At 40.2% G+C, this 19,310-nt stretch overlaps 1 protein-coding gene across 6 annotated transcripts in view; it reads right to left on the bottom strand.

The window, feature by feature from the left end:
* Positions 1 to 19,310, bottom strand: part of KYNU (kynureninase) — an 89,414-nt gene that overhangs the window by 22,886 nt on the left and 47,218 nt on the right. For 5 of the 6 annotated variants that reach the window (XM_054043893.1, XM_054043891.1, XM_054043890.1 and 2 more), the window contains 2 exons: positions 16,932 to 17,030; positions 16,331 to 16,404 (listed from right to left, as the gene is read on the bottom strand). In XM_054043893.1, the coding sequence (XP_053899868.1) occupies positions 16,331 to 16,404; positions 16,932 to 17,030 (173 nt within the window). Of the gene's footprint in view, positions 1 to 11,369; positions 12,549 to 16,330; positions 16,405 to 16,931; positions 17,031 to 19,310 lie in introns of those variants that run through there. The other variant, XM_054043895.1, reaches the window with a different exon arrangement.

Below are 19,310 nucleotides of genomic sequence, written 5' to 3' on the forward strand. Positions count from 1 at the left end.
CTATGAAAACACTTGGACCCTGATCCTTGCATCTTAGATCTGCTTAAGCTTCATCAGGGGAAGTTTGAGTCGCAAAATGGAGGGCTCCAGTTCCATTCTGGATCATACTGATATTGGACATTGGACTATAACCTAATGAACTGATTCTGGAAAGGAATCTTTGCAACTCTAAAGCTCACCATCTCTACTATGAAACAGACCTAAGAACTCTATTCATAGCTGTATGTATGATAATCTTTTAACCAATACTCACTCTCTTTTCTTTTTAAACAAATTTTAGTTTAGTTAATAAGAATTGGTTGTAAGTGTGTATTTGGGTAAGATTTTAAATATTCATTAATCTGGTGGGTAATGTGTCCGATCCTTTGGGATTAGCAGAACTTTTATATGATAAACAAGATTTTCAATAATCCTCATCATATTTGATGTGGCTGTCTGGGTGAGAGCTCAAGGCTGGGTTGCTTTAAGGGAACTGTGTTTTGGTTTTTGGGTAACCAGTAAGGTATTGTAGAAACTGTTTTGTTACTGGCTTAGTGAATCTAAGTATTAGAATAACCACAGTTTTGGGGATTGTCTGCCCCATTCTTTGCAGTTTGCCCTGATTGAGCAATCCCACAGTGCCTCCCCTCCCCCGAGGTCCCAGTCACAGATGTGTCAAATTTCAACCATTTCATAGTTCTCTTGTACACTGGATCAGTTCTTAATTATAAGTAGGATGTTTGTGGAGCCTGAAAAGCTTTGGAATCACAGGTAATTATTAGTCTTATATTACAGTAGTTTTGATCTTTCATATATCCTGGTATACTTTCTTTACCCTTTTCAACTTGCTACAAATATTTTGTAATTATTAAGTGAATGTGACTCATTAATGTTGCTGTACATTATTAATGGATTGCTCTCTTATAACTCAATAAAAAAATCAAAAACCCCTTATGAAAGGTGTTATTATGAAAATAGTGACTTTTAATATTTAATATCTCTGAAGCTTTACTTTGTCAAAAGACCAAAACAATAAGATTATACTATAAGCTAAAAGTGTGACATTTCTCTTTTGTTGAATTGTTTGCATTTTCAGCAACATTTGAAATGAGTCATTTTATTTTATTTTCTTCATTTTGGTATGTCTCATTTAAAAATGTCCAAACTGACTTTCACTGCCAATGCAAATTTTAATGGCACAAATCTAAATCTCTAAAAACAGTTTTATGATCCAAGTACTGACACAACCTTAATTATGCTGCCTTGGTTGGTGATATTATAAAATGACCTAGATTTAAGTAATCATCCTCCTTTCCCCAAAAGTAATTGACCAGTTCAGGTTTCACTTGTGTCACAGGTGGAAATTTTAATGTATCACTTTACAAGTAGGGAATAAGACAACTTCACTCCACAGGTGAAAAACCTAGGCTGTTTGGTCAATCAAGTGTGAGTTGATTTACAGCTGATAAGTATTTGCAGATAAAGAGTGCATATGTCCTCCTCTTGGATTGATTTTTTCCTTGTTAAACTTTTAGACTCAATACAACTGGGAATATTCCAATCTCAGAACATGTCCATCCATATTATCCCTCCAGGTCAAAACAAACGGAGATTGAGTTCACTTTTATAACAGGAAACAAGTTTCTGTGATCAGAGTATGTGAAAGAGAAATGACCATTATTTTGGGAATCCAATCAGAGCTTGGTGAATTCACCCAGAACAGTTTGGGAAACTTCTAGGGCATTCACGAGGGACGATAATTTCATTCAGTGGCCAGACCAAAAAAACGGTATGATCAAACTGCAAAAAGAGCTGGAGCTTAAATTAAATCCTAAGAAAAGATCTTACAAAAAACAACCCCTCCAAGGCTAATGAAGTTGAATTAAAAACTGTTATATCAGCTCATGAGCAACTATTATCACAGAGTGCTCATATATCACTTCTACTAGCCAAATATAAGCTATATGAAAAGGTGGAATACAGCCAGCAGTATGTTAGCACATTTACTGAAAGGAAATCAAATCTCCTGCCTAACACCAGAAATTAAAAATCAAACAGGGAGCCAATTTACTCATAATGGAGATATTAATAAAGTTCTCAGTGTTTTCTATAAAGTCCTGGATAATGCTATATTTTGTAAAGAAATATGGTAAATCTTTCTACGGTGTTTCAACAAGATTAAATTAAACATGAAGCAGCAATCCCGCCTAAAGATATTTCTGAACTGTGACTTCTGACTTAAAGGAGATTCAAATCGTTTTGATTATGATGATATATTTAGTGAACCATTCACATACTCCTTAATCCCTTGAATGGATCTTTGAGGGAACAGTATCTAGATGAAATTCTAAATAATGCATACGTCTGACTGAACTATAAAATAAAAATTTAAAGATCCAGGGAGTTATGCTTCCTCTAGGTCTTGATTGTTTTTGAATACAGAAATCACAATATTAATGCAAGCCCTCAATGAAATTGCAACCCTTATTAGACAGAATTTATTAATTATGACCATATTGGATTTGTGTGCAACAGGAATCAGTCCACATTATGAGGTTTTAGGTCACTGGATGGAACTAGTCATATATTGCAAAAGAGGTGTTTAAAAGATAGTGGGGTTGCAGAATTTGTATTACTGGTGATGATGCATGAAAAGGAAGGAACACAGGACAGGAACTTAGAAGTCATCTTTTTACTTGGAAACCGATCATATTCAATATGGAAATCATTGTCATTTTAAAATCCCTCCTCTTATTAGAGTTGAACTTTCATTTTGTCACCAACAGAAGTGTTTGTTGTTGTTTTTAAATATGGCCCATAAATGCTCTTATTTTTATTAGGGATGAGTAGTCCATGGAGACAAGAAGTCCCAGCATGCAGTGCCCAATTTTGATTCACGTGACCTAACACAAGTACTTAGAACATGATAAACTTGATCTAAATGTGGGTTCCCCCAGTTAGGGCCTGACATTTGCAGTAGGTGTTATGACTTAAACATGAGAATGAATGTGTGCACGTACACACAGTACTGTATTCCTCTGTGTGATGGTCTTTGCTCAGGAGTTGGTCGGTAGGGGAGTGTCAGGCTTAGGCCTATGACATGCAGGGGATTGTTGGTAAGGGAGCCAGGCCCTCCCATTCCACTGGGATATGACCCAAGGCCTGTGGAGGGCTGTCAGTGACTTGAGAGCCTGGGGATGCTTAAGGCTACCCCCATGCAATTGTCCCCAGGTCACCATTTGGGTTTAGAAGGCATGAAGGGTTTCCATTCACCACAAAGCACCCTCTGGTGGCTGTGTATAGCATGGTAGCTCTTTTCCTCAATTGAGTGGTAACCGCCTCCTTCTGTGGTATGGCCCACCCTCCTGAGCAAGCTCAGTGTTAGGGCTTTCTCCTGCTGGGGCAGTCCAGATTCCATGTAAGAGGAAGAGGACAATGCTTCCCTCTCAGGCTGTCTCTGTAGCACGTTCTCCCTTCCCTCAGGGAGGGACCTTTGGGCAGTTGTCATTGGGAGAGATTCTGCCTTTCCTTCAGCTCTCCTCTACTGGAGCTGCAGGTCTGTTCTTTTCCTTGGTCTGCCACCACATGAGCTGCTCCCCTGCCTCTTAATTCCTCCTCCAGTTGGAGCATTTCCTACAGGTGGGGTGGGGTGGGGCTGGCTGATCCCAGAGCAATTCCTTAATCCCTTGGTGTTCAGTGTGGAGTGTATATATCCAATAACACTCTAGTTTTAGAAGTTCTGTTACATCCTCTTTGTCCTACAGGATTTGAATAATGTCTCTCATTTGTGTATGATATGGAGGAATAGCTTTTTTTATTTTCAAAGTTGATTAAGGCACTGAATACTAAATATTATTTGTAATGTAGTAGTGGCACCAAAAGCCCCAGTCGTCATTAAGACTCCATTGCACTGGGCACTGTAAAAAACACTTAAGAAGTCATCACCTATATTTTTAATTATACGAAGCAGCAAACAGTCTTAAAGATCCTAACAAAAGCAACTTTGAAGACTGGACTCAGAGTTTAGGAGAAACTAAACATAAGTGGATGCTTTATGCTGGTAAATTTTGCTTTGGGTGTTTGTGATAGGTATGTCCTTGACCACCCAATATGAATTGAATGTGCTATATAAAAAAAAGTGACGAGTATGAATTAATACTGAAGGATGAGTTGTACCCTATGATAAATTCCCTTTGTTCTATTCCAGCAACATAGAGGATTTATAGCTTCCTGGAACAGACCTTGTACTACTGCCTTCCTGTCCTTTTTGAATTTCCATTCCCCAACACATTCTGAAATGTTAGGGGTGCTAATGAGAGTTGGGTGATTATACGTAAATAGATAATGCACCAGACAGTAAATGGCACTCCAGAATATACAACGAAGTTCCTGGAGTTTGTAGGACCAATTAAAGCTTCTGCTTGAACACTGCAACTGGCTTCCTTCCTACATCTCTTTACATCAGCCCTTCTCACAAAGAAAAGGAGGTGCTGGGGTCCAGAAAATCCTCAGCCACTGGAAGAGCTCATCTGGAAGTGTTCCTGCTGGTGTAAATCAAACAGTCCCAAGACTACTGTAATATAGACAAGGGGCCAAATCACCACTAGGGTTGGGGGGAGAAACAGAAAGATAGCATATAACAGCACCTGCATCCCTCCCCTCTTCCATAAGTCAGGTGAATTGAAATAATGTGCGTCTATCATCTGGCAATTCAGTCAGGATTAGAGCTGTACAGAGAAAAGTAATTCATTTTTTAGTCAGATTTTGATATTTCTAAATTTGGCTTGGTTCCCATTTGGAACAACCCCCCCCCCCCAACATTTCAGAATGTGCTGTGAAATTGAACTTCAAAAAGGAATGGGAGCCCTGGGTTCCCCGGCTCAGAGGCAGGTCATCTGGTGGCCTGCTCTGGAAGCAACAGATCCTGGGAGTCCTAGGAGCTGAGGCAGCCACAAGCCTGGGAGCCAGCACACCCAGGGCTTCCAGACTCCCAGCTACCTGTTATCATGCCTGATGGGCAATTGGAAGGCTGCAAGCCCAGTGGAGCCAGTATCCTATGGGCTTGGGAGCTATGACTTGCAGGTTTCTGGATCCTCATCAGATTGCCTGACAAGCTGCAGAGGAGCTGGAGTCTGGGAGCTCAAAAGTCAGGGCTTCCAAGCTCTTGGCTTCCTATCAGTCTGCAGGTGGGCTACTAAGCAGCTAGGCTGGTGAACTGGGAGGAAACCATGCGGCCCATCACAACTTACTCGAAATCCAACAGTCTCCATGAAACATCTTGATTTTAATGAATCAGCATTGGATAAGAAAGAACTTGTAGAGGATAAGGCTCTAAATAGGATGCTCTTACTTACAACACAAGGTTTGGCCTTTTGAAAGGAATAGTTGTCAGAGGGCAACATTTTTAAAAATCATTCATCAAATCCAAAAAAATTATTCGGTACATGAGATGACTCCAGCCACATATGGGTAAGCAATACATTTTATCCTTATTTTATAGCTAGGAAATCTAAGGCTCAGAGAAGTTGGGTGATTTCTTTAAGAGGCTCACTGGATAAGTGATTTCAGCATAGGACAGAAGACAAAAGTCCTGGGTTCTAATCCTCATACTGATTTACTTTGTGATCCTCAGCAAGTCACCTTTCCTATTTTTTCCTTTGTAAAATGTAGATAATAATATATATGGCCTAGATAATAATTGTAAAGTTCTATATAAAGGTGAAAAGAAATGTCAAGGCTAGCTAGTGGAAGAGGTGGGAACAGAACTCAGGACCATGCTTTTCAAAATTGACACATACATTGGCAGATTTACATGAAATAGGATTCTCAAGTTTTCACAAGTGTGATGGGGCCCCTGCCCCACACTGGGCTCTAAGGGATTAATAGTGCCTATAGAGGTTGCACAGGAGGCAGTCAATCAGAGAAGGACTGAAGGGAGCAGCCAATCAGGGCCAAGCAGGCCCATATGAAAAAGGAGCTGCAGGGCAGAGGAGGGCAGTTCTCTGCCCAGAGTCCAGGGAGGAAGAATTGTGTCCCTGGAGGGCTGAGAGAACTGCCAGCACCCTTGACGTGCTGCTAGAAGGAACCGGGGGAGCAAGAGACAGCTCCTGGATGGCTGCTGGGGTTTGCAGGCTGCGGCCCTGAGGCAAGGGTAAAGAGGATGTTGGGGCCATGAGGAAGTGGACGGATGATTCACTGCAGTTGCCACTAAAGGAAGTGGCTGAACAGTGGACTGCAGGTCCTCTGGAAAGGGGGAGCACAGTGTATGGCACAGCCTGAAGTCTGTGTCACTGAAGAGGACGCCGCGGTCCTTGGAGAGACATGGGTCCTAGCGCAGGAGTGATGGCGGTGAGCCACCACCAGAGGAGGGCGCCGTGATGAACTGAGATAATCCCCAGGACAGCCAGCAGGAGGCGCCAGAGTGGTGAGTGAACCCCGTTACCACAGGTTCAACTGAAAACTTTTAGTTCCCCAAAAGTTTGTGGAAAACCATAATTTTGGGAAATGTGATTGGATGCAATGAAATGTTGAAAAATTGTCTAGGAAATGAACTGTTGGGTGATATGGAAGGAATAAAGGGAATGTGAGTGGCATATTACCATGCACACACAAAAATCAATTTCACCTAGCTCTAATGGTTAACATTATTGTGACATATTTATGGCTATGTAGGATGACAAATATATACCGCTCTTTATAAACAGAAAGATCCGGGGCGGCTCAAGCTTTTTTGCCACCCCAAACACGGCAGGCAGGCTGCCTTCAGTGGCATGCCTGCGGGAGGTCCGCCGGTCCCGTAGCTTTGGCATACCCGCCACCGAATTGCCGCAGAATCCGTGGGACCAGCGGAGCTCCTGCAGGCAAGCCGCTGAAGGCTGCCTGACGGCCGCCCTCACAGACCGGCAGGCCGCCCCCCGCATCTTGCCGCCCCAGGCACGTGCTTGGAGTGCTGGTGCCTGAAGCCACCGCTGAGAAAGATACATTCCTTGTCCCCAGGATATTCAAGTCTAAATAAGTCATAGAAATATAGGGCTGGATGGGATCTTGAGGGATGTGCTGGCCACGGCTTCTCGCCGCCCCCATTGGCCCGGGACGGCGAACCGTGGCCAGTGGGGGCCGCGATCGGCCGAACCTGCCACGTCAGCAGGTAAATAAAACTGGCCCGGCCCGCCAGGGTGCTTACCCTGGCGAGCCGCGTGCTGAACATTGCCGACCCCTGACCTAGACCATCCCTGATAGGTGTTTGTGTATGCTGTTCTTAAAAACCTCCAATGATGGGGATTTCACAACATCCCTTGGAAATCTATTCCAATTCTTAACTATGGACCTGGAGAACAACTGATCACTATCCCCTTTATAACATTCCTTAATGTATTTGAAGATTGTTATCAGGATCTCCCTAGGACTTCTTTTCTCAAGACTAAACATGCCAAGGTTGTTGTTTTTTTTTTAAACCTTTCCTCATAAGTCAGCTTTTCTATACCTTTTTTCAATTTACTTGCTCTCCTCTGGACTCTCTCCAATTAGTCCACATCTTTCCTATGAAAGGGGGCGTCCCAAACCAGACACTTTACTCCAGCTGAATGCCAAGTAGAGCAGGACAATTACCTCTTGTGTCTTATACATATAACACTCCTGTTGATACACCCCAGAATCTTATTAGGCTTTCTTGCAATTACATTACATTGGTGACTTATATATTCAATTTGTGATCCGCTATAACTCCTAGACCCTTTTCAGAAGCGCTACTGCCTAGCCAGTTACTCCCCATTTTGTAGTTATGCATTTGATTTTTCATTCATAAATGTAGTACTTTGCACTTGTCTATATTGAATTTCATCTTGTTGATTTCAGACCAGTTCTGCAACTTGTCAAGGTCCTTTTGAATTCTAATCCTGTTCTCTGAAGTGCTTGCAACCCCTCCCAGCTTGGTGTCATCTGCAAGTTTTATAAGCACACTTTCCACAACATTATCTAAGTTATTAATGAAAATATTGAATACCAGACTCAGGACCGACCTGTGTGGGATGCCACACAGGGTGTTGTGAAGGCCAATACTATAATGGGGTTCAAAAAGGAGCTAGATAGATTCATGGAAGATAGGTCCATCAATGGCTATTAGCCACGATGTCCAGTAATGGTGTCCTTAGCCTCTGTTTGCCAGAAGCTGGGATTGTGTGACAGGGCATAGATCACTTGATGCTAACCTATCTGTTCATTTGCTTTGGGGCGCCTGGCATTGGCCACTGTCAGAGGACAGGATACTGGGCTTGATGGACCTTTGGTCTTTCCCAGTATGGCCATTCTTATGTTATATGTCTCACCAATATGACATCAAACCATTGATAACTACTCTTGAGTATGGTCTTTCAACCAGTTTTGAACCCACATTACAGTAATTTCATCTAGACCACATTTCTCTAGTTTGCTTTTGAGAATGTCATGTTTAATTGTGTCAAAAACCTCAATAAAATCAAGATATGTCATGTCTACACCATCCCCGCATCAACAAGACCAGTTATTCTGACGAAGAAAGAAATAATCAGAGGCCCAAAGCTGAAAAGATGAGAATAGGAATAGATGGAATGCACATTAACCAGCCTCTCCTTTGTAACCTAAAACTCCTTCCAAAGCTAAATAATGCTCTTGGATATTTGCCATTCACATGGCGAATCCAAGAACATACCCCTGCAGCCCCATCATGGGTCTAGATTGGCCTAATAAATCACTTGTCCCAAGACAATGCAATTAAACCTAATTAGCCAGTGCCTTTATTCCTAAACTGTCTCTTCCCATGGGAGATTTTAGCTTTTGGTTTTTAAATTAGCTTAAGGAGCTAAATTGCTCTCATTGACTTGGCAGGGAAACAGTTTACTTCTGTCATCGTCTAGGGTAGTTTATGCACTCAGGAGACACTTGTTGCATTTCATGAACAGCTTACAGCTATATTACCCAACATTTTGAGTCACGGGTACTAATAACAGAACTTTCTATAAACTGCACCCTGTACATTTTTTATCAGTGACCACTAACTTTTGACCTTGATCCACTGAGCACAGCTTCTTGGAAGTCTCCTACAGTGCTCCTTCACATCCTTCCTTTGGCTAGGTTGCTGTTTATTGGCTTGATTTTCAGAAGGGCTGAGATCTGCAGCTCCAGTTGACCTCAAGAGGAATGAAGGTCAATGAAAATCAAGCCATGTGTCTATTGTCCATATAAACACCTTCACAAAACCAGCCATAGTTTTTTTCAAGCATAGACTAAGCAACATTACTTCCCTATTTGAGAACCATGTTTTCTTCCTTAGAATAACTCTATTCCCAAAGATGGGCAGATGTGTTATCTTTACAGCAGCTTCAGCCCTTTTTGTCACAGTACTGAGGGCTCTAATCCCAAAATATGGTGATGTGGCATTTCCTCAGGAATAAAATAATGGTAATAAGAAACCCAACAAACTAGAGTAAAATGTCATTGGCGCCAAGAACACTTACCAGCTGGAAGGGATGGAGATGCAACAATCAGATGCAAAGCAGACAGCTTATAGGCTTGACTTTCAGAGATGCTGAGCATCTGCATGCTGTCAATGGAGTTGTGAGTACTCAGGACCTCTGAATCATCAGGCAGCTTAGATGGTATTTGCTTGTCTTTAATCAGCTTAAAGACCCAGCTATCAGGAAGGCATACTGGGATAAGGTTTTTGTAAGAGGACGAACCCAGGCCTTTGAGTTTTTGTTAGGGACCATGCAGTCAAAAAGAAAGGTAATCCTCCAGAAAAGGTTGAATTCTCGCCTTTCTAACAACCAAAAAACCAACAGCCAAGATCTTGTTTGAAGATCCTAAGCTTTTCGAAGTGGGAACCTGGTGTGTATGAAATAGCAATGCCCACCTTGTTTTTCCTTTGATATTTTGTTTCTATAATAAAATTAAGATGCTTTTTGGATATCAGCTGTTTCCTGTCTGTACTGCATTCCTCAACCACATCACAGAAACTGTATATTTTTAAACTCAACTTTAGTGCAGACTAGCAGCAGGTAAAGGCTTGATAAATCCTTTCGTTTTAAACACTAGACGGTGTACAATATTCCTTTACTCTTCTGCCAAGGCTTATCTATTATTCTCCTGGCTGCTTTACATACATTTATTTTCTTTTCATCTTATTAAATGGTGTGTACTTCTTATAAGGATTCAGCTAGGAACTTTTTTTCTTTTTCCTCTAACCCAGGACTCAGTCAGGTTGTTTTTCACAGCAGTTGTGTCACTAGACAACAGGGTTAAAGAAACTGCTCAATTATAACTACAAATACTATAATATAAATACTTTTTTTCCCAGAGTGCCTTCCATTCCAGGCACTTTACAGATATTAATTTTTCCTTATAACAATCCTGTCGGTAAGTTTTGTTGTTTTCATTTTTAGAAATTGGGGAAACTGAGGCACATACATACAAACATAAGTTAAGAGGGAGAAATTCACAAAGAAGCTAGGCACCTGTCATTTGTACCTTTGAACATCTCTCCCTGAGTGATCCACCTGAGGCTACACAGCAACTGTGTAGTATAGCCAGGAATATAACAAAATTTCCTCCTTCATAGCCTTAAACTTACAGAATTAAACCCTCTTTCTTCACCAGAAAAAAAGAAACATTGAGTATTTGTTTCAGCCCCAAATTTAGGGAATCAAATGCTAATCATACAGGTTCAGTCCTGACACCCAGTCCTTGCTCTGACTGAGACCACACCTCTTTATTATAAAATGTCAAGATATACCTATGTGGGAAAAACATCTTAGTCCACTGAATCAGTTTGCATTCTAAAAGGTGGAACAGATTTTGAAAGGCTAAATTCAGCCTTGGTGTTAGAAGTGGTCACAACTCTTCTCAAAGTCAACAAACTAGCGACTGTTGACATCAAAAGTCAATTTGGCCCAAAGTTTCCACTAAAGGAAGAAAGGAAAGATAAGCTAGAAAAATGCCATCTGACATTTTAGGAAAAGATGCTTAATAATGCTGAACAGGAATACCCTGACTTCTGGGCTCTAGAGTCAGTCTGTGTCTTATGCTCTCCTGTTGGAGCTGTTCTGATTTAGCCCAGCAAATATTTAATTAATTATACAGAGAGGGAGAGATATTGACTCTAGAGCCCAGTGGTTAGAGTACTCATATGGGAAATGTAATGACTGTTTAATTATATATATAAAGTGGAACAGCTCCAAAAGGAGAGATTGAACGAGACCCATCCCAGAATAGCCAGTAACCTGATGGTCAGGGCACTCAGCTGGGATGTGGAAGATCTTCGGTCAAGTTCCTGGTCTACAGTAGGTAGAGAGGGACTTGAATGTGGGTCTCCGAACTCCCAGGATAGTGGCCTGACCATCAGGCTATTAGCTATTCCTGTACGGGTTGGTCTCGCTCTCATTTTTAACAAAGAACTTTGAAAAATCAGTTTCACCTGATGTGAAAGAGGAAAAAATGTTGAAATTTCAAAAAGTTTTGCAGGATGACAAAACTATTTCTCACCCGGTGCTGGTTTACCTTGGCCTCTAATTAATACTTGCTAATTACAGGCAAGAGGTCCTTTGGCATACACCTCGGATCTTCATCTTTGAAAGATGGCCAGAATGTACATTTTACATTACAAGGCAATAAAATATTTTGATAAATATAATTGCCTAGTCAATAGCTTGAATATGAAGGATGAGATAAGTTAAAGAAATCAATAGGGTTGGTTAAAGTGGTTTACATAATATTGGCCATGGGTTAAAAACAACCTGTCAAATCATTTAAATGACACAGATCAACTGGGTTGGAATTTAATTACCTACTTCAGGGGTGACTGAAAGACAAAGAAATGAAAAGATATTCAGGGCTTCTGTGTTTGAATGAACTTGTCTGGCCACTGGGTGTCATCCTTGATTCAAATGACGATTAAAGACTTTTTAGATACAGCATAAAATCTGCAACTTCAATAGCAGTTAAATTCCACTCTATTTGATTGTACAGCATACAGCAAATTGTTCTGCATTTAAATCAGCTATAAAATTGAACACTTTGACATAGACAAATTCTCTTTTGTCTCACTGCTTTATTTGGAAACCTGAAATGGCTTGGTGATGTGGGAGGGGGGAAAAGGAATGCAACTGGGATATATTAACAACAAACAATTTGATCTTCAAGTCTCAGTATATACAAAAGTACTATGGCTATTAAGGTCCCAACAAAAAATTACATCTGAAAGCTTAGGATCATATTCTATTCTTATTTTTTTCACTTTCCTGCTTTTCTGACTTTGCATTACCCTGCTTTAAAGTAACTTGACTGAGAGATGGGCTCATGTTGCAAAGTTTGCACCAAAAGTTCTACATTTCTAACATCTGTCTGGATTTAGGGCTCTGATCCTAAATTCTGATTCGAGCCTGTTATAGAAATAAAGATAGGGCCTCGCCTCCAAGTCCAGATGCAGATCTTGATCTGAACTTCAAAGTTCTGTGGCGCTGAGACCCAGAGTTTGGCTTCCGCGCCGTCTCCAATGTATACAGCAGAAATCTCTTAACTGGGTCACAGGTTGGAAAGGTCTGTAACATGTAGATATATTTGTACTTTAAAATGTTCATTTACCTCGGCATTGTACAGGACTTAATGACTACGTATAGGGAAACTGGTTCAGTAACAAACTCTAATCTTAGCCCATTCCACAAAGTCAAGCTGATGCATTTACCAAGGTTTCAAAAGCTGAGGAAAGGGATCCAATCCCCTATGTGTCTTTTTCACACACACACCCAAATATAAATCACTCCTCCCACTCTGTCTCCAGAAGGTTCACTACAAAGTCCCTTTCCTCTCTCCTGTCCCCAACATCTTCCCCCAATGAGACCCTGACCCCTTTCTTCTCCCACCCACCCCAAATAGGCTTGAAGAGCCTTGTAGGATCCAGCAGGCCTGGCCACATTAACCCCAGAGTGCATTATGTGTATCTGACTGGGGAGATCCTAAGAGTGAACACAACAGCAATAAGAAATGGCTATTCTGTATGTTCTGTTGGGAAAACTCCACAAGGACCATAACAAGGTGACCAGGCCTAGAGTGATGGAAAAATGCAGAGATGGGCTAGATAGTTTGTTTGTCTTTTTTCAGACCTGAAAGCTGACTGGGAGTTTAAGGAGCAGGGAACAGAAGGTGCATCTTTTGGAGCAGATGATTTAATCTTTTGAGTGAAGGAGAAGGGACTTATACAGAGAGGCAAAGAACAAGTAGTTCAAGGAAAATAGTAATGAGGGAAAAAAAGATGGGAGACCGAAAATGGGGGAGAAGTACTTGGTGGAATAGTTCAGAAGAGCCTCCAGTCTTGCTGGTGTTTGCCTCAAGCAAATAAAAACTTGTGATGATCAGCTTATAAATGGCTGTACGCCCTAGAATGAGTTCTGTTGTGAGCAATTGAGATGATTCCAAGAACCAATCAGCATTATTGTGTTATCTATTAGGAGTCTAGACAGTCTAGGAGCTGCACATAATGTAATGCAACTGGTTACAATAATATTATTTCTCTTTGAAACTAGATTTAGTTTTCCTTGCCCCAGCTAAAATAAAAAAGTATCAGCAATTTCTCCAGGTGTTATATCAGAAAAGAAGTGTTTACACTTGTTGATGTATTAAAAAAATCACAATCTGACTATTTTTAAAATATATGACAGCATCTATATAACATTTTTAACAAGTATTTCTTTGTATGCAGCCAACCTCTGGTCAGAGACTATAGCTTTACATTAATTATAAAGTCTTTGAGAAAACAGATCTTCATGTAATGCTTCCTAGCTTTAAAAGTAGAGATTATAATGAAAACATGGCATTATTAGAGAACTATTAGTCAGAGCTAAAACAGTCTTTGATTTTGTTCACCAACCACAGAATAAGTTTTTTGTTTGTTTGTTTTTCTGTTTTTTTTTTTAAGTCTAACTTTAAAAGGGAGACTTAAAAGGGTTAGATCTTTTATTGGACCAACTTCTGCTGGTGGAAAGGACAAGCTTTTGAGCTTAGACAAAGCTCTTCTTCAGGTCCAAGAAAGGTATTCAGTGTTTAAATTTTAAAAGAAAATTTGATGTATTCTCTTTACACTGAACTGTCTTTTAGACACAGTTAGGGTTACTTATTTTTAATGTTATAACCGTTTCCTCTTATTAGATTTCTTGGACTCTGATATCAGGTTTACATGCAGACGACCTATTTAGGATGTGTAAATGTATGTATTAATGGAGTTTAAAACTAGTATAATTTACTAAAATTCTCAGTCACCAGTTTAGCATAACATGAGGTTAATTAACTGTTGCCTGAACTTGTATTAGCCAGTATTTAGAGAATAGCTGAAAAGTGAAATTGCCAATTAAAAAAAACCTTCAGTCAACAAAAACTGGAAATCACAATCCATTTTAGGGCAAGCATGAGCACTTACTTTCTGTAATGTAATCTGAAATATCCCTGCATATACACTTTTAATTTCAACATCCTTATACACTACTACTTATAATTTAGGACAAAACAGAAGAGTTAAGCAATTCCATATTAGAGATGCAAGAAAACAACAATCCACATGAATTTTTCTTGGTTTCACGTTATGGGTTGGATGTTTGTTTTTAAACAAAGTAGGCTTCTGATCTTGCAATGAACTCTGAGCACATGGAACCCCACACCTCATTGATTTCAGTGAGACTCCATACAGACATCAGGAGCTGTACATGTAGAGCTCATTGTAGCATTGTGACCTTAGCCCATGACCCTGGTAAACCACTTGCTGACACAGATAACCCTTCTTCACATGAGTAATCCTATTCAAGTTTGCAGTGTTATACCCATGCTGGTCCCAGGATATTAGACAGATGGTGGGTTAGGTAATATCTTTTATTGGACCAATTTCTGTTGGTAAAAGAGACATGCTTTTGAGCTTACACAGAGCTGAAGAAGAACTCTGAGGCTAGGTCTACACTACGGGCGGGAGGTCGACCTAAGATATGCAACTTCAGCTACGTGAATAGCGTAGCTGAAGTTGCATATTTTAGGTCGACTTACCTGGCTGTGAGGACAGCGGCGAGTCGACCGCTGCTGCACCGCCATCGACTCCGCTTCCCCCTCTTGCCGCAGTGGATTTCTGGAGTCGACGGCAGAGCCATCAGGGATCAATTTTATCGAGTCTTCACTAGATGCGATAAGTCGATCCCCAATAGATCGATTGCTACCCGCCAATCTGGCGGGTAGTGAAGACATGCCCTGAGTAAGATTGAAAGATTGTCTCTTTCACTAAGAGACATTGGTCCAATAACAGATACTACCTCGGCCACCTGGTCTCTCTAATCCCATTCATGTTAGTGGGATTACTTCTGAAAGTACATATTGGCTTGACTAGGCATTTAAACTCATCCTATGTTGGTTTAAAAACTACAAGGTTTGAAACTTGGATGCCATTTGGTTGGTTTGACTGCATAAAAAGGATTAATTCTAACCACAAACTGAAAGCAAAAGTCACGGGGTGAAAACCAAATGGACTGAAATGCAAAAAAAATCTCATGAACCTTTGTGAAGCAAAACTGCAAAGATGTACACAGCTCTATTCCTATCCCCTCTGAGGGGGAAAAAAAAGCAGCTTTTAGTTAATTTTTTTCAGATGTGGTCACATTCATCCATTTTCTTTTGGGGGGAGGAGAGAAAGCAAAATTGTTAGATGTTGTATACTGTTCTAGCTTCAACTATAAATACTTACTTATATAAGACAAGGTCCAAAACACAAACTGTACAATTGAATTCCCTCAAATTTGGGAATGAGGATTGTTGATAAGTATCCCTAATTCTGAACCCTCCCTAAGTGCTCTCCGTTTCAAATGAATCTTAAGAGAACAGCCCCTTTAAACAGGAGACATCAGTCCAAAATAGGGTGACCAGATAGCAAATGTGAAAAATCGAGACAGGGGGTGGGGGGGCAATAGGTGCCTATATAAGAAAGTCCCAAATATAGGGACTGTCCCTATAAAATCGGGACATCTGGTCACCCTAATCCAAAATTGTGGGAATTCTCACAAGAATAAACTATACTTGTGATTTCCTACCCTCAAGGTATTGAGCTCAGAAGACTTCCAGTATTTGGGGCCAAAATCTCAGAAGAGAATCTTACGAAGTTCTAATATTGTTGAACCAGAACTCCAGCCCTGGCTGGACCTGAACCTCTAAAACCTTATCCTCAGTCAGACAAATTGAATAAATCAGCAATGTCACAAAGGCAACAGTGTATTTTGACAGAGAAAAAGAGAAGTGTTTTCCCATTTAAACTTTACAACACCCCTGTGGGCTTTCTTCAATATGTAGAAATACTTACGCTGGTTTTATAGTCTGGGAATGTTTCTCATGAATGTAGGCACCAGCCAGGCCCCCAGCTCCAGAATTTAAATACTGTAAAGAATATATTAACATGTATACATTTTGCTCTCATTATTTCTCACATGCAGCATTCCCTCATCCTCCCTGCATAAAGACAGGATGATTACACAATTTCAATAAGGCTTTTAGCTGAAGCTCTTTGGCCTCATCTATTGTATTAAAGTGGTGAGCTTGTTGAAAATAGGTTTCAGAGTAGCAGCCGTGTTAGTCTGTATCCGCAAAAAGAACAGGAGTACTTGTGGCACCTTAGAGACTAACAAATTTATTATTATGCTCTAATAAATTTGTTAGTCTCTAAGGTGCCACAAGTACTCCTGTTCTTTTTGTTGAAAATAGATATTGTTAAATATTTTATTTCTTCAGATTTGTCTTAAAAACCACCATACCCAAGGTATCTGCATTTACACCTTAGACAAAGCTTCTGTTTGAGTTTTGGTCCAAGGGGCCAATACAATTCCTATTTAATCTGACCCTCTTTGCCCACCGTTCAAGGAGACATAATTATTAAAAACATTCTCAAATGCTAGAGCAACTCTCACCTTGTAGGAACACCAGCAGGCAAAATCTACTCCCCAGTCATGTAAATGCAGTTCTACATTACCAGCAGCATGAGCCAGGTCAAAGCCAACATAGCAACCCTAGAGGAAAGAGAGGACTTTAATAGACTCCCTAAAAGGATAATCACCATAAAAGTGACTCTGCAAAAAGATACATTTATAGTTGTGCACATCTGCTCCCCATACCATAGCACCATCAACCTCATATCTGTTTGATTTGGTGATAGAAACAAGTTGTGTACAATATGTGTGTGTGTGTATCCATCCTCAAATGAATAATTTTATGGGCTTCTATTCACAGATACAATTTTAGGCCCCCAAATTTGATCTATTGTAACACTGCGATGGTACGTGTAAAAATATTAATAACCAATAAAAAGATTGTATTTAATTAAAAGACATGTTTTGGCATGCTGCAGCGACAACAATAAATTATTTATATCAGTTACACAGTAAGGGTCTGATTTTCAAAGCTGCTAAATGTTTGAAGCTCCCATTGCCTTTGCAATTTTGGGAGCTTAGCACTTATGGAAATCTGTCCCTTAGAATTTTGTAACAGGTGAGGTAGCATCATATACAGTACCATGCATTTTAAAATTTATTGTACTTGTCCTTACAATATACTACCACCCCCACTCCTCCCTCTACTTCCTGTAAAGGTTCTAGGATGGCCATATCTAGCGATCTGAAAGTTTGAAATAACTAAGGAGCATGAAACAAAACGTTGTTTTTATACACAGAACCACCACTAGATGGCAGCATTTTTAAATTAAAAGAGTGATCTAAAACTTGTACTATAATGCTACCCCATTAAAGTGAAGAAAAATAATAGTGTATTTTGTGCATGAGCTACAAGTTAATACTATTTTACATTTTTCTCCAAAGACACAAACAGACTTTTTACAAGTGGCATGGTAGGAATGAGAGTGAGAGCATGGACTTTAATACATCTAAGCCCTGTAATAAAACAAAGGATTTTTTTTAAAATCTCTTTTGCTGTCTCTTGTACAAAAGGCATCTCAGCTAAATTATTAAAAGAATACTTTGGTGTACTTAATGCCCTCTTAAAAACTATCTAGCTAACTGAATGAAACCGCATATACAAAAGTGTGACACACTAATTCTAATGAAGCTGCTAATGAAGTTGTGGGGCTGTAAAATTCTCTCAGAATGATGGGCTGAACTGCCAGCATCGCATCACTTGTCCAATATAAATATTAATGATGGGTGAACTGAAATAGGGGCAGAGTTCTGGTTTGGTTTGATAAGCATTCTAGCCTTCACATAGCAAGAACTTGTCTACACAGGAACATTCAGGATATTTAAGATGAATCAATTAAAGGAGTGAAGTGAATGTGCATTAAACACCTTGGTGAATGCTCTCATTCTGAAGTTACGTGGTCTTCACTTTGCAGAAAGAAGAGAACAAAGAAAACCTGTAGTTTAAAATGTCTGCCATATCTTTGTTGTAGTTGTGTTGGTCCCAGGATATTCAAGAGGCAAGGTGGGCGAGGTAATATCTTTTATTGGACTAACTTCTTTTGATGAAAGAGACAAGCTTTTGAATTACACAGTGCTCTTTTTCAGGTACTTCATATTGTAAAGAATAAGTTCAGTGAGGTAGCACAAGACTCCTTACAAGGATGGATCACCTTGTGGTTAAGGCACCAGAATGGGACCTTGAAGATCTGAATTCAGTGCCAATGGACTTCCTGTATGACCTTGGGCAAGTTTCATTTCCCTTTAACCTCAAGTTGCCATTTCTGAACTGGCGATAATCATGCTTCCCTACCTGATGTGTGGCACAGTTATGTAAACAGTAAGACTCTCTCTATATAGATTTTAAATGGCAATTAAAGCAAACTGAAAGAGCTCTCACTGCACCAACTGTGCAGGGAGGGGAGCTGTGTGGGACTGTTGCTTACAGAGACCATGGGGAGCTCTCCATCTGCTTTTGGCAGAGGAGAAGGATATGTGGTCCCCACTGCATCCTCATCTTTATTTCAACTTCTGAAAGGCATTGTTGGCAAGTGTCTGGGCAGTTGCTGGTAACTGGCAGGTAGCAGCTCAGCATGGTCAATGACATTTGGAGAGAATTGACAGCTTCACGCAAGCACAGCTGGGACATTTTAGAAAGGAAGTCAGGAAGAGAAATGAAGATGAAGGATTTTAAAGCATTTCCTACTGGGACTAGAGAGATTAAAAATAGTGTACACGTTGTACACAAAGGGCTAAAGGCACAGTATTTTTATTACATAATTTATTATACAAAAGTGAACTTAGAAGTTAAAGTTTCCTAGAAATTGCCCATTTCTTAAGTGGTTCAGGAGATTAGAGAGTTAGCCTCTAAAAGCAAAGATG

The sequence above is a fragment of the Malaclemys terrapin genome, chromosome 11, assembly GCF_027887155.1.
Source record: "Malaclemys terrapin pileata isolate rMalTer1 chromosome 11, rMalTer1.hap1, whole genome shotgun sequence".
Taxonomy (NCBI): domain Eukaryota; kingdom Metazoa; phylum Chordata; order Testudines; family Emydidae; genus Malaclemys; species Malaclemys terrapin.